Source organism: Scardinius erythrophthalmus, assembly GCF_964197995.2.
Source record: "Scardinius erythrophthalmus genome assembly, contig: HAP1_SCAFFOLD_224, whole genome shotgun sequence".
NCBI lineage: Eukaryota > Metazoa > Chordata > Actinopteri > Cypriniformes > Leuciscidae > Scardinius > Scardinius erythrophthalmus.
In genome coordinates, this window is record NW_028296387.1 from 76,487 (window position 1) to 89,696 (window position 13,210).

Genomic DNA, 13,210 nt, shown 5'->3' on the forward strand with positions numbered 1-13,210 from the left:
CTGATTAATATTCATAAGACAAGTCTTCGCCGTAGTAGGATATGAAGAGAACAGCGACTATGGAAACTCGAGTAGGCCATAAATCACACACAATGGATCCAAACAACATTGAAATGTCTTGAACTGAAATCGTTTTTATAAACGCATGACCCAGACTGGTTATGACATACTTTGTGTCTGGTTGCTTGTTTTTTTTTTTGTTTTTTTTTGCGGACACACCGATACATAATAAAAAATTACTAATAATACAATCTTTAAAATATATATTTTTTTAATGTACGAACAAATATTAAGTACTTTCAATACAATGGTATAAACCTGAAAAGAAAAATGTGGTACTTTTTACAAGTGTTAGGTTTACAAAAAAAAAAAAAAGTGCTTACATTAATACTTATTGTGGTAATAAAGTAAATTATGCATAATTACATGATGCGACTAAACCAAACCCTGACCCTGTTAATTAATACTAGCCTACTCAACTCACGTCACACTATAGTATGTTTGCAACAACCAAGTTTGATTTTAAAGACTTAAATAAAAGGTCTTTTGCGCCACCTTCTGTCCATCTTGAACATTATTCTTCACCAACTTAAAAGAAAACAAGTCTACTGTACAACGCATAAGATAATACATAAATAACGCATCAAATGTTCATTTAAATAATTTCTGTCTAAAAATATATAGTTCTAAAATCGTTTTAAATATAAAAGAATAGCAGAGTTTACACCACAACTGTAACAATAACGGCTCAGAGAAACGATACCATTGGAATCATAACGATTTTTCCCGCTGATGAACGATACAAACATTGACAGCCAATCAGAATCCTTCTTGCTTTAAAAAGCGCGAAAACTGCAGCGCACGCTTATAATAAACAGAAGGACATCATCGATGTGTTCAAAGTTTATTCAAAGTTAAGCCTTCAAAAATATTAACTAAAACCTTAAGAGAAACTCATCATTAAAGTAATTTTTATAAATAAATACATAAAGTAGCAATAAGGTGAAAATAAAGTTGAAAATATTATAATGAATAACATTAAACCGTGAGCTCATTGAAGTTCACAGACAGACCGGCAGGTGGCGTTGTCAAACGCTGCTGTAAAAGCACATAATACAGAATAAGAGTCCCCGAGTAAATTACAATAAATGTGAAAGAACAAATGTAGTAGTAAAATAACAAAAACTTTGAGTCTTGAGAAAATATTTTATTGTGAAGGAAATGAGTACAAACCCTGTACTAAAGGAAAATGGATAATCTATATATAATATTATATAATGTTATAATTCTATAATGTTATAGAAATTAAACAAATAATAACAATACAATGCCTTACATTCAAAACAGCACATATCTTGAGAGAGGACACACTAGCCATTTTACAGTTATCAGAAAATAAAATAAAACTAAAATAAATGTTTAAAAGACAGAAACAACAGATGGAGAAAATGAATGAAATTACATAATAAAAGCTCATATTTTACTAAAAATATAAATCTTTGACCTCAGGTCAAATTTCAGTAAAAATGTGCAAATTGGTTTATCCAACAACATAATTTCTTCAACTCAAAAATAGAGGCAGTGCAGCAAAAACAGGTTTTCTTGGCATTTCTCTGAGCCTATGGCACACGCTAAGGCATAAAATCAGTGTTTACTGTATCTGATGTGTTTCCAGATATTCTAGTCCATTATCATCATCATCATCATCATCAGGCATACGGAGGTCGAAGCGGCTCGAACGGCAGAAGCCGAGCTCTTCATCATACACTCGACCCGAGACCATGTGCCGTTGTTCGGCTGCGCTTCGATCCCCAGCGTCTTACACAATACATTATACACATCTACTGTACGGATGGGACCGGCGCGGAAGTTCGTCTTGAAGTCTGGGAAAAATATCGAAGTGATCATTTGATGAGTTGCAAGACTAAAATAGTTTTATTTCTACAACAATAACAATATAAAATAATTAAAATATAAAAATACACACTGGCATTTAAAAGTCTCCTCTGCTCACCAGGGCTGCTTTTATTTGATCAAAAATGCAGTAAAACAGTGAAATATTATTATAATGTAAATCAGCTGTTTTCTAAGTGAATATATATTTTCTTGCATATAATTACAGCATATAGTGTAATTTATTCCTGTGATCAAAGCTGAATGTTCAGCATCATTACTCCAGTCTTCAGTGTCACATGATCCTTCAGAAATCACTCTAATATGAGGATTTGATGATCAAGAAACATTTATGATTATTATCAGTGTTGTGCCGAATCTGATGCATATTTCTGTGGAAACTGTGATACCGATTCTTTGATGAATCGAAAGTACAAAATTGATCTCAAATAGAATCTTTTGTAACATTATAAACATCTCACCTGTCACTTTTGATCAATTTAATGCATCCCTGCTGAATAAAAATTAATTTCCTCAAAAAAAGTTATATATATATATAAAAAGGTTAAAAATTAAATTAATACTTCTATTTTTAAAATAAAATGTTAAATATTTTAATTAAATACATCAATAACAGTTTTATATAAAAAAATATCATTAACAATATTATTAGAGTATTTACTGTCACTTTTGATCAATTTAATGCATCCTTGCTGAATAAAAAAAATGAAAAGTTCGTGAGTTGTAGTGTGTATTATTTATATTTAAATTTTTAATTAAAATGTAGTGCTATTAGATCGATTAATCGCAATTAATTGCGTCTAACATAAAAGTTTGTGTTAAACAAACTTATGTAAATAAAATAAATGCAATAATATAATTACATTAAAATAATAAAAAAATAAAATATAAAAAAATAGTGCTGTCAAATCAATGAATCACTATTTATCGCATAAATGTTTGTTTATATAATAGATGCACGCACACACACACACACACGACAGCAAACTTTAAATAAATACTTTCATATTTTAATTATTTTAATTTAATTGTATAATTGCATTTATTTTATATTTTATTTAAAAACATCATTATGAACGATATATGTATCAGGGTTCTGGTGTGTCTGAGCTTCACCTGGTCCCTGCGCCAGGAAGAACCCCCTCATGTCCACGAACTCGTTGTCGTATCCGTGCCAGCCGTGCTGCCATCCCTCCGCCTCCCGCGTGCCGTTCTTCCAGAAGGGCAGTTTGGCTTTATTCTGTGGAGACAGCAGGAATCAGTGTGTGGATGTGTGTGTTTAGCTCTTCTCCAGCTCATGTGTGTGTCTCTGTTATCTCAGGAAAGCACACGAGAGGAGGACTGTTGTTTCTGGGTGAAATGAGGCTTTATATGCAAGACTGAATCATTCATGACTGAAGACATTCCTGTCAGAGGTCGTGTTCTACAAAAGCAACATATTAATAACCCTCTGGTGCTCGTCGCTCCGAATAATGTTACTTTTTTATTTTTTTATTCATCGGAATGGTGCGAAACTTGGTAAAGGTTTTGCCACTTGCTGTGTGAACACACACACACACACACAAATAATCATGGATGTGATTCGAACAGGTTAAATGGTCCTGATAAAAACAGTCCCACTTGAGCTCCTCGCGGTAACGATGCGGTTGAAACAAGAGGAAGCAGAATCCACATGCAGCGGTAATTTATTTACACAAACTCAAAACTAGACAGACTAGGACTGGGGAACAGAACAACCAACAACATGATCAGGAACCCACAAACACTAACTCAAGACACAGGGTTTAAGTAAAGAGGCAGATAAGCTAAACAAGATGATAACATGGGGGCGTGTCTGATCAGAAACACCTGGGAAACTAATAAACAGGAAAAACCTACAAAGGAGAACAAAACACGGCACAGAACAGGAAATGACTAAAGTCCACACAAGACAGGAATCATTACACTCGCGGTCAGAAACGAGCGCATTAGAAACGAATGAGTCGAGTTTCCTCTAGTGGAAGCGTTTGGTACTGCAGCCGAACACTCTCTCACTGAAAGATCATTTACTGAGATATTAACCTCAGATTTGGAGCATAACTTGTTTAGATTCATGGCTTTGATTTTCTTGCAGTTTTAGAGTAAAACGTGATTTTGAAAATATATATTTCATTTAAAAAAAATTAAATTGTATAATTGTATTTAAAACTTTTTTTCACTTCAGTCTGTCGTTCTAAACTAAAGCATTCAAGATTTATGACAATTTAAGTTGGAAATTTAATTTTCAGGTCAAAAAGTTAATAAATGGATTATAAATACAGCGTAAATATAATTTAGTGTTTGAAAAAAAAAATCCCTAAAAATACAAAGCATTAAATAAAAAACATTATCAAACTTCATTTCATTGACAAAAAAATTAAATAAAACATTCGGTCATTTTTGAACGACACGCGAAGAGCTCCAGATAAACGGATCACAGGCGGAAAACTGCAGATCCTGCAGGAACGGATGGTGAACGTTGAACAGCGCAGATTAGCTCAAATAAGTCGAGTCTCCTTCATTTATACAGCGCTGTTAACCATATAGATCGTTTCAAAGCTTTACCGCTGGAATCCACTGATGCTTCAATGTATATGTAATGAGTGACTTCTGCATAAATCATTTCTATATTCAATGAGTCATTCAAATATACTTTTAATCATATGTTTGCTGAGTGTGTTAACCAGCTGATTCTGATGTGACCCTCAACATGAGTTGTCCATACGTGTGACCCTGGATCACGTCACCAGTCTCGAGTCGCACGGGTTTATCTGTGGCAATAGCCAACAATACATGTATGGGTCAAAATTATACATTTTTCTTTTATGCCAAAAATCATTAGGATATCAAGTAAAGATCATGTTCCATGAAGATATTTAGTAAATTTCCTACCGTAAATATATAAAACATGTATTTCTGTGAGTGAATGCAGCACAATCGCCAACATAAATGAACAACTTTAAAGGAGATTTTCTCAATGTTTCCATTTTTTTGCCTCAGATTCCAGATTTACAATAGTCATATCTCGACCAAATATTGTCCTATCATAACACACCATACATCAGTGGAAAGATTATTTATTCAGATTTCGGATGATGTATAAATCTCCATTTTCAAAAAATTGACCCATGTGACTGATTTTGTGGACCTGGGGCCGGTTTCACAAAGCTATTTTAGACCGGTCTATAGTGTAACGTGAGAGTTCGGTATGTGGTGGTAGATCACTCTTTATGATAGTAAACAGCAGAATGGAGACAGAAGACTTTCTCAAGCGGCACTTTTACTGAACACCGTCACCACAACAACACTTCCTTCAACAGCCTTTCACGTGACGTCACTAACCAATCAGAAGCAAGGACTTAGACTGAGATAAACGTGAGTGAATCAGAGAGGCAGATTCAGCAGAATATCCTTACTGTGTAAACACATAAATGTGTAAATAATGAACTGACTAAACATTGTAAATATACTTCTAGTATGTTAACTCAAATATAAATCATATTAAATTCTAAGCATTACAACTTTCCAATATGAAATATGAACTCCACTTCTAAACCTTACAATAGTGTTAGAAAGTCTAAAGTTCGCTCATAGACTAGTCTAATGCAAGTTAGACTGTTTCACAAAAATAAAGACTGACTTAATTTAGACCAAAAACATTAGATACCTCTCACCCCCAGGCTAACTTAGGTCTAAGACTCTATGTTACCTTGGCAACCAGCAGTAACAATCACTTACATCACAAACACCCAAAAGAAAAGGGAAAATGGCTCATAATTTAAACATTTCTTCTTGTTACTACATTCTCCGCTAAATTCCCCAAGTAAAATGTCCTTGTAACTTTATACTCCTCCAACAAACACATATTGTCCGCTGGGGTAAACTGCACTGAGCGGTTGAATGCGCTTACTTGATCCGCCATGTTTTTTGTTTTGAAAAGTGTCTTATTTTACCCAGAATGCATTGCAGTGTAGTCCTACTTAAGATAGTCAGAGTCGTAAGTGCTTTGTGCAACATTCTGATTTAGATGTCTATCTGAAGTCTGACTATCTACTACATCTAAGCCACAGTCAAAGTCTATCTTTGTGAAACCGGCCCCTGATGATCTGTGTCTAGCTGACGAGTGAAGGTTGCGGGTTCTACTATACGTGACGTCACCTGATCACAGAACTGTCCCTCTTTCGTGTGTATTTCTCTAGAAACTAAAGTGAATAGTGTCTGTACTTCTTCCTGAGGAGGGAATGTGTTATCAGTTTGTCCTGGTGATAGCTAGCTCAGGCTCTCGTCAACCTTGGAGAAACTGCGACTCTCTAGTGCTGTTGTGTGTGTGTGTGTGTGTGTGTGTGTGTGTGTGTAGGAGTATAGGAGTTATGGGACACTTCGGCATGCGATAACAGACCCGAAGACGCCTTTCTCTGACCTCTGAGGTCACGCAGACCGAGATCTAGGAATGTGTGACAACTATCTCGACTAATGGCGACATACTCTCATATCTATCCATGTGTGGACATTTGCTTAGACTATATGTGACCCTGGACCACAAAACCAGTCACATGGGGCAATTTTTCTGAAATTAAATAAGCTTTCCATTGATGTATGGTTTGTTAGGATATGTCAATATTTAGTCGAGATACGACTATTGTAAATCTGGAATCTGAGGCAAAAAAATGGAAACATTGAGAAAATCTCCTTTAAAGTTGTTCATTTATGTTGGCGATTGTGCTGCATTCACTCACAGAAATACATGTTTTATATATTTACTGTAGGAAATTTACTAAATATCTTCATGGAACATGATCTTTACTTAATATCCTCATGATTTTTGGCATAAAAGAAAAATCGATAATTTTGACCCATACAATGTATAGTTGGCTATTGCCACAGATAAACCCGTGCGACTCGAGACTGGTGACGTGATCCAGGGTCACATGTGTGTTCTTAGCCAATCAGAAACTGCAATCTGAAGCAAGGACGTAGCTTAGACCTTGGTGTAGGGTATAACTGCTGTGTGTGTGTGTGTGTGTGTGTGTGTGTGTATGTGTGTGTGTGTGTGTGTGTGTGTGTGTGTGTGTGAGTGGCCTGGTAAACCCTACATTATGGGGACAAAATGTCCCCACAAGGATGGCAATATCCGAAATCCTTGGACATTTTTTGGTCCCCATGAGGATAACGGCTTATAAATCAAAAAAGTGATGTTGTTTTTGAAAATGTGAAATTGCAGAAAGTTTTCTGTGATGGGTAGGTTTAGGGGTCGGGTTAGTGTAAGGGAATAGAATATACAATTTGTACAGTATAAAAATCATTTTGTCTATGGAAAGTCCCCATAAAACATGAAAACACTACATGTGTGTGAGTGTGTGAGTGTGTGTGTGTGTGTGTGTGTGTGTGTGTGTGTGTGTGTGTGTGTGTGTGTGTGTGTGTGTGTGTGTGTGTGTGTGTGTGTGTGTGTGTGTGTGTGTGTGTGTGTGTGTGTGTGTGTGTGTGTGTGTGTGTGTGTGTGTGAGTGAGTGAGTGAGTGAGTGAGTGAGTGAGTGAGTGAGTGAGTGTGTGTGTGTGTGTGTGTGTGTGTGTGTGTGTGTGTGTGTGTGTGTGTGTGTGTGTGTGTCAATCATTAAACAAGCCCATAAAGAGGCAGACTGAGGACAGAATAATGTGTGTAACCTCGGTGATGAACCATCCGGGCTCAGCCACGAGCGTCAGCGTCGACACGAACCGCCCGTTCCTGTAGTGGAAGCGCTCCGGGATCTCCTGCTTCTTATAGACATTCATGTTGTTCACGGCGCTCAGGTTCTGATATATCTGAGTTAACACACACACAGACACACACACACACACACACACACACACAGACACACACACACACACACACACACACAATCGGGTTAAGCCAATAAGTTAAGTTCATACTAAACACCAAAATGTTTTGAGATCTTGTATTTCCCATTAGTCATTTAAAAAATATGATATTATATTATATGAATGAAATTCCACCATTTATAAATATTTTACAATTTAAATAATATATTCCCTTTTTTCACAGTATAGTAATGAGAACAAGATTTCTGAGTGTTTTTTAATATAATAATTATTCTTATATTATATTATCATTTTATTTTATAAATATTTTACAATTTAAATAATATTTACAGTATAGTAGCAAGAACGAGACTTTCATGAGTTTTGTAAAATAATAATAATCATTATATTTTGTTCATTTATATTATATATCATTCTAATTTAGAAAATTAAATGCAGTTCAACAAATATCATGTATAAATATTTTACAATTAAAAGATTAAAAGATTTTTGAGTGAATTTTCATGTCAAAATGCGAGAGACATCTTTATGGTCATAGCACTAGGCTTTATTTTCAATTTACAAAATATAATCTCTTATTTGTTCTGAAACGTGATGTTCTGTTGACGGGTTTCATGAGATTCAGGACTGAGTATCTCTACTATGTGTAGTTTTTCAACATCAATGTTGAAGAATACAGTCATTTACACACTGAAAAAAGTTAAAGTTTAAATCCAAATAGGTTGAAGAGCAATGAATTCTGACATTTAATCATTTAGCAGACACTTTTATCCAAAGCGACTTACAAATGGGGAGAGCAATAGAAGCAGTTAAAGGAACACGCCGACTTTTTGTGACTTTATCTTATTCCCCGTATCCCCCAGAGTTAGATAAGTCCACACACACCCTTCTCATCTCCGTGCGTGCCGTAACTCTGTCTGACGCACCCACCGCTAGCCTAGCTTAGCACAAAGACTGGAAGTAAATGGCTTCAGCTAGCATACTGCTCCCAATAAGTGACAAAATAACGCCAACATTTTCCTATTTACATGTTGTGATTTGTATAGTCACAGCATGTCCAAATAACAAGGTCACATGAGACACAGCCATCTTCTAACCATATACATACTGGGAACTATATTCTCAGAAGGCGAAGCACTGCTACTCGGGCGGATCACTCCGCAGAAGCCTTCTGAGAATATAGTTCCCAGTATGTATACGGTTAGAAGATGGCTGTGTCTCATGTGACCTTGTTATCTGCTCACGCTGTGACTATACAAATCACAACATGTAAATAGGAAAAGGTTGGCGATATATTGTCCCTTATTGGGAGCAGTATGCTAGCTGGAGCCATTTACCTCCAGTCTTTGTGCTAAGCTAGGCTAGCGGTGTGTGCGTCAGACAGAGTTACGGCACGCACGGAGATGAGAAGGGTGTGTGTGAAATTATCTAACTCTGGGGGATACGGGGAATAAGATAAAGTCACAAAAAGTCGGCGTGTTCCTTTAAACAAACAATATGCAAGTGCTGTGACCCTTCCCAGTTTAATCTTTTTTTTTTTTTTTTTTAAGCAAGGGCTGTTTTTGGCCTTGTCGTCCCGAGTAAACATGAGTCTGATGTAAAACACACACACAGGTTGAGCTCACCTCCTCAAACTTGTCCTGTTTGGGCCACAGATTGACCACCGGCCCCCTGTCCATCATCTTAATAACGTGTGACATGTCAATGAAGTTATCCAGCTCGATAACCTTCTCCATCCACTGGAGCTCCGTCATGCCGTGATCCGAGAACAGCACCACGTTTATTTCATCTCTCATTTTCTTCTCCTGACAAACAAACAAACAGATGTGTTCCAGATGTTCAAGTGGTTCTTTCATTCGTTCACCCTTGTTAAAAATACCTTGATTTTCTGGTTGAGAGTCTGGAAGGCCTGGTCCAGGGAGTGGACGGCTCGCTGTATTTCAGGAGATCGGGGACCAAAGTGATGCCCTTCCACATCAATCTTCTCATAATAAATGCCAGCCATGTCTGCTTTATTGCTCCTGTTGGAAACATTCAAATCAAATCATCAGATTATAACAAACACACTTGAAGTCCCACTGAAGAGCACTTTGTTTGATGCGTTGACGTAATTTCCACTGAAACAGGAAGCGAAGGCGGGACATAATGAATTGCTCCTCCCCCTTTTCAAATTGGCCAATAGTGTTAAGTTTACCTCACAGACATTTCATTACAGTTGGAAAAACGAATAAAACTCGAGTGTTTGAGTGACCGAACACACATCTGCTACACATATTGCTCCGTGACTGTCAATAGGCGCGTTTCCATTACAGATTTGCGCAAAACTTTTGCGTTTTTTTTCTAAATATCGAAAAAAAACTATTGCGAAATGATGCCGTTTCCATTAACTGATGTTGTGCGACTAAAACTTCAATTTTTCCTCTCGTGATAAGTAAAATCATCCCAAAAATCATGGCAACGGATGTTAGTAGGTTTATGTACTAATCCCAGCCACTGCACTGGCCATTATTATTATTAATGGAAGGAAACGTAGGTGTGTTTTCTAAGCATTAATAGCAAGGAACGACCCTTATTATACTGTGAGCGGCACATATGAGGAGTTTCTGGGTGTTTCTCCCTCAGATCTGCTGCGAGGTCTTGATTGTGGCATTTATTTGAGGTTTAGAATCCAGTATTCCTGTAATTATTTTGTCTTTTATGAATTTAATAAAGAGCTCTGTCTCGTATTCTGTCCAAACACACCTCGTCATCTACGTCAGGTGACTGTAAATTCGCAAAAACTGTTTCCATTGCAGTTTCGCGAAATATTTCTTTTTCAAATTGCCTGAAAAAAACCCTCATGTGAGCGGAAAAACTTTTTTGAGATAAATGGGAGTTTTTGCGAAATTGACGTGTTTCCATTGGTCATATTTTCAATTCGCAATTTCAATTTGCGCAATTTGAAGGGTAATGGAAACACGGCTAATGGTCACTTCGGCCAGGTGGTGTTTATAGCAAAGGGGGTGGAGCTTTAGATTCTAGAGAGCATTTGATTGGACAGAAGATGTGATGAGAAGCTGAAGCTGGTGATGTCATAAAAATCCGTGATCCATTTTAGCGGAAGTGAGAGAGTGTGCGTTTTTAATGCTTATAACTGCTGCTAAATGCAAATTTTGAGCTAAAGCTAAAAAACGAATATCTATTATGTCTTGATGTTGTTTCAGGCTCTACTAGAACAGGTTTTCCTGCTTGAATGTTGATTATTCTCCTCATATTCTCCATTGTTGCGGCTCCTCTCTTCCCAGTCTGTCAGTAACGCTCTGTTTACTTCCTGTCTCTATGAAGCCCCTCCTTCTGAAAAGCACACTGTGCTCTGATTGGTCGGCTGGATCGGTGTGTTGTGATTGGTCGAGCGCTTCGAGTGTGTTTGGGAAATGTCCCGCCCCTTACCATAACCGCCAGTTTAACACAGTACTAACTAACTCAACCAGGCCCCGCCCCTTTATTCTGCGCATTAATTATTATAATGAGGAATATTGTGACGTGTTCATTCCCGGAAGAAACTCAAGACTACAATGGAGGCGTTTAAGGAGTTCAGAAACACTGACACTGATATAGAGAAGAACTGTGTGACTTTGCAGAGATTTGTCATGATCAAACAGCAACATTACACACTGAAGAAAGATGAAGATGTGAAGAAAAGCTTGATCGCTCGTCTTTAATGGTTTCTGAGGAGGCTTGTGCTCTTACTTTAACATATTGAGAGCATTCTCCATGGAGTCGGTCAGGTTCTTCTCTGAAGGATTGTACACGTATTCCTCACAGAACGTAGGTCTGACTCCAAGGATCGTCACTTCACAACCTGAACGGACAGAAACACATAATAATATGTTGATTATATGTATATTAATGTGTTAATAATATGCATTTGAGAGAGATCAAAGAGGATCTTTTGAAAGCTTCGCTTGAAAACGTTGCAAGCTTGTTTTGATGTAAAGCAGCAGCTCTTATAAGAGAAACACTAATTAAACGAGGAGGAAGTTCATCAAAGAACGGGTATTGTTTAAAATTCATATATATATACGTTTAGTTAATTTTAATAACCCTGGTCCCGCGCTGATGGCATACTGACCTGGCCAGTAGTACATGTAGACTCTCTTCCCTAGTTTCTGCATGGTGACCCACAGCGGCTCGGACCCGTCCCACCACAGGGGTAACCGGCTGTCCGGATTGGTTCCGATCAGGAATTCCTTCATGGTGTCCTTATCCCACATGTAATTCCCAGTCATCTGGTGCACCTCGCAGTGGCGTCCTGTAAATGAGGAGGGAAGCCGATGTTAAATGACAAAATAGCCTTATAAAATTAATTCAATACACGGCTGAGTGCATAGTGTATAAGTGCATAGTGTACAAGTGTAAAGCACAGTCTTGTACTTTTGCATTTTTGTCCCAGTTTCAAATGCTTTGTTGTAATGGTGTGATTCTCCTTGAAGGTGAGGTTCATGTTTTATAACGCTTTAACAAAGACTATTTTGAAATTCCTATGGGAGAAATTAATGGAAAAAACAGGAGGTTGCAAGGGATCTGATTTAAAAAGACAACAAATTCCCATAAACACACTAAAAGAGAGTCCACATCACCCAAAACGCACAACAGCAACCACACAGCAAGGCTTTTGCATGAAATTTTAATTTCTAATTAGTTCTGAGATGTTAATGTTGTTAATTACGCTTGACTGTCTGCAATGTTTAAAGTGTAATGTTAAACTGAAGCGCTGACTCTACAGAAGTTCACAGTGCAAAGAGCAGGGTCAGCGCTTCCAAGAAATGCAAACATTAAACAAACGAACGCACTCCGTTAATAACACCAAACCGGCTATAAAACCATCAGAGCGTCAAGAACCTTTGGCCAACCCTGCGAGTTACAGCCCAAAGAACTTCCATTAATAAATCACAAATACTCTATGATACTCAACAAGTAGTTCATGCACGTTTACATATGAATTATGAAGTCTCTTTTGCTCACCAAAGCTGCATTTATGTGATTAAAAAATACAGTAAAAACTGTGAAATATTATAATAATGTAAATCAGCTGTTTTCTATGTGAATATATAGTAAAGTGTAATTTATTCCTGTCATTTTCAGCATCATTACTCCAGTCTTCAGTGTCACATGATCCTTTAGAAATCACTCTAATATGATGATTTTGATGATCAAGAAACATTTATGATTATTATCAATAATGAAAACAGTTCATATTTTTGTGGAAATGGATCATTTTTATTTGATGCACTGAAAGTTCAAAAGAACAGTATTTATTTGAAATAAACACTCAGTTTTGATCAGTTTAATGCATCCTTGCTAAACAAAAGCTTAATTTCTTTTTTTAAAATAAATATTGTTATTGGCATTAATGAATGTTATTCGTTGCACAGCTTTGCTCTCAGTAGTGTTTGATTTCTCTGTGAAAGCTGGAGTACAC

At 36.9% G+C, this 13,210-nt stretch overlaps 1 protein-coding gene across 1 annotated transcript; it reads right to left on the minus strand.

Moving 5' to 3' along the window:
* Positions 1–1,192: 1,192 nt before the first annotated feature.
* LOC308686379 (glycerophosphocholine cholinephosphodiesterase ENPP6-like) lies at positions 1,193–12,040 on the minus strand (the record flags this gene model as incomplete). Its single annotated transcript, XM_081394799.1, has 7 exons — positions 1,193–1,883; positions 3,031–3,154; positions 7,594–7,731; positions 9,375–9,554; positions 9,629–9,770; positions 11,479–11,590; positions 11,861–12,040. Coding segments are annotated over 7 exons (1,079 nt in total), but the record flags the coding sequence as incomplete, so codon positions are not given.
* Positions 12,041–13,210: the final 1,170 nt, after the last annotated feature.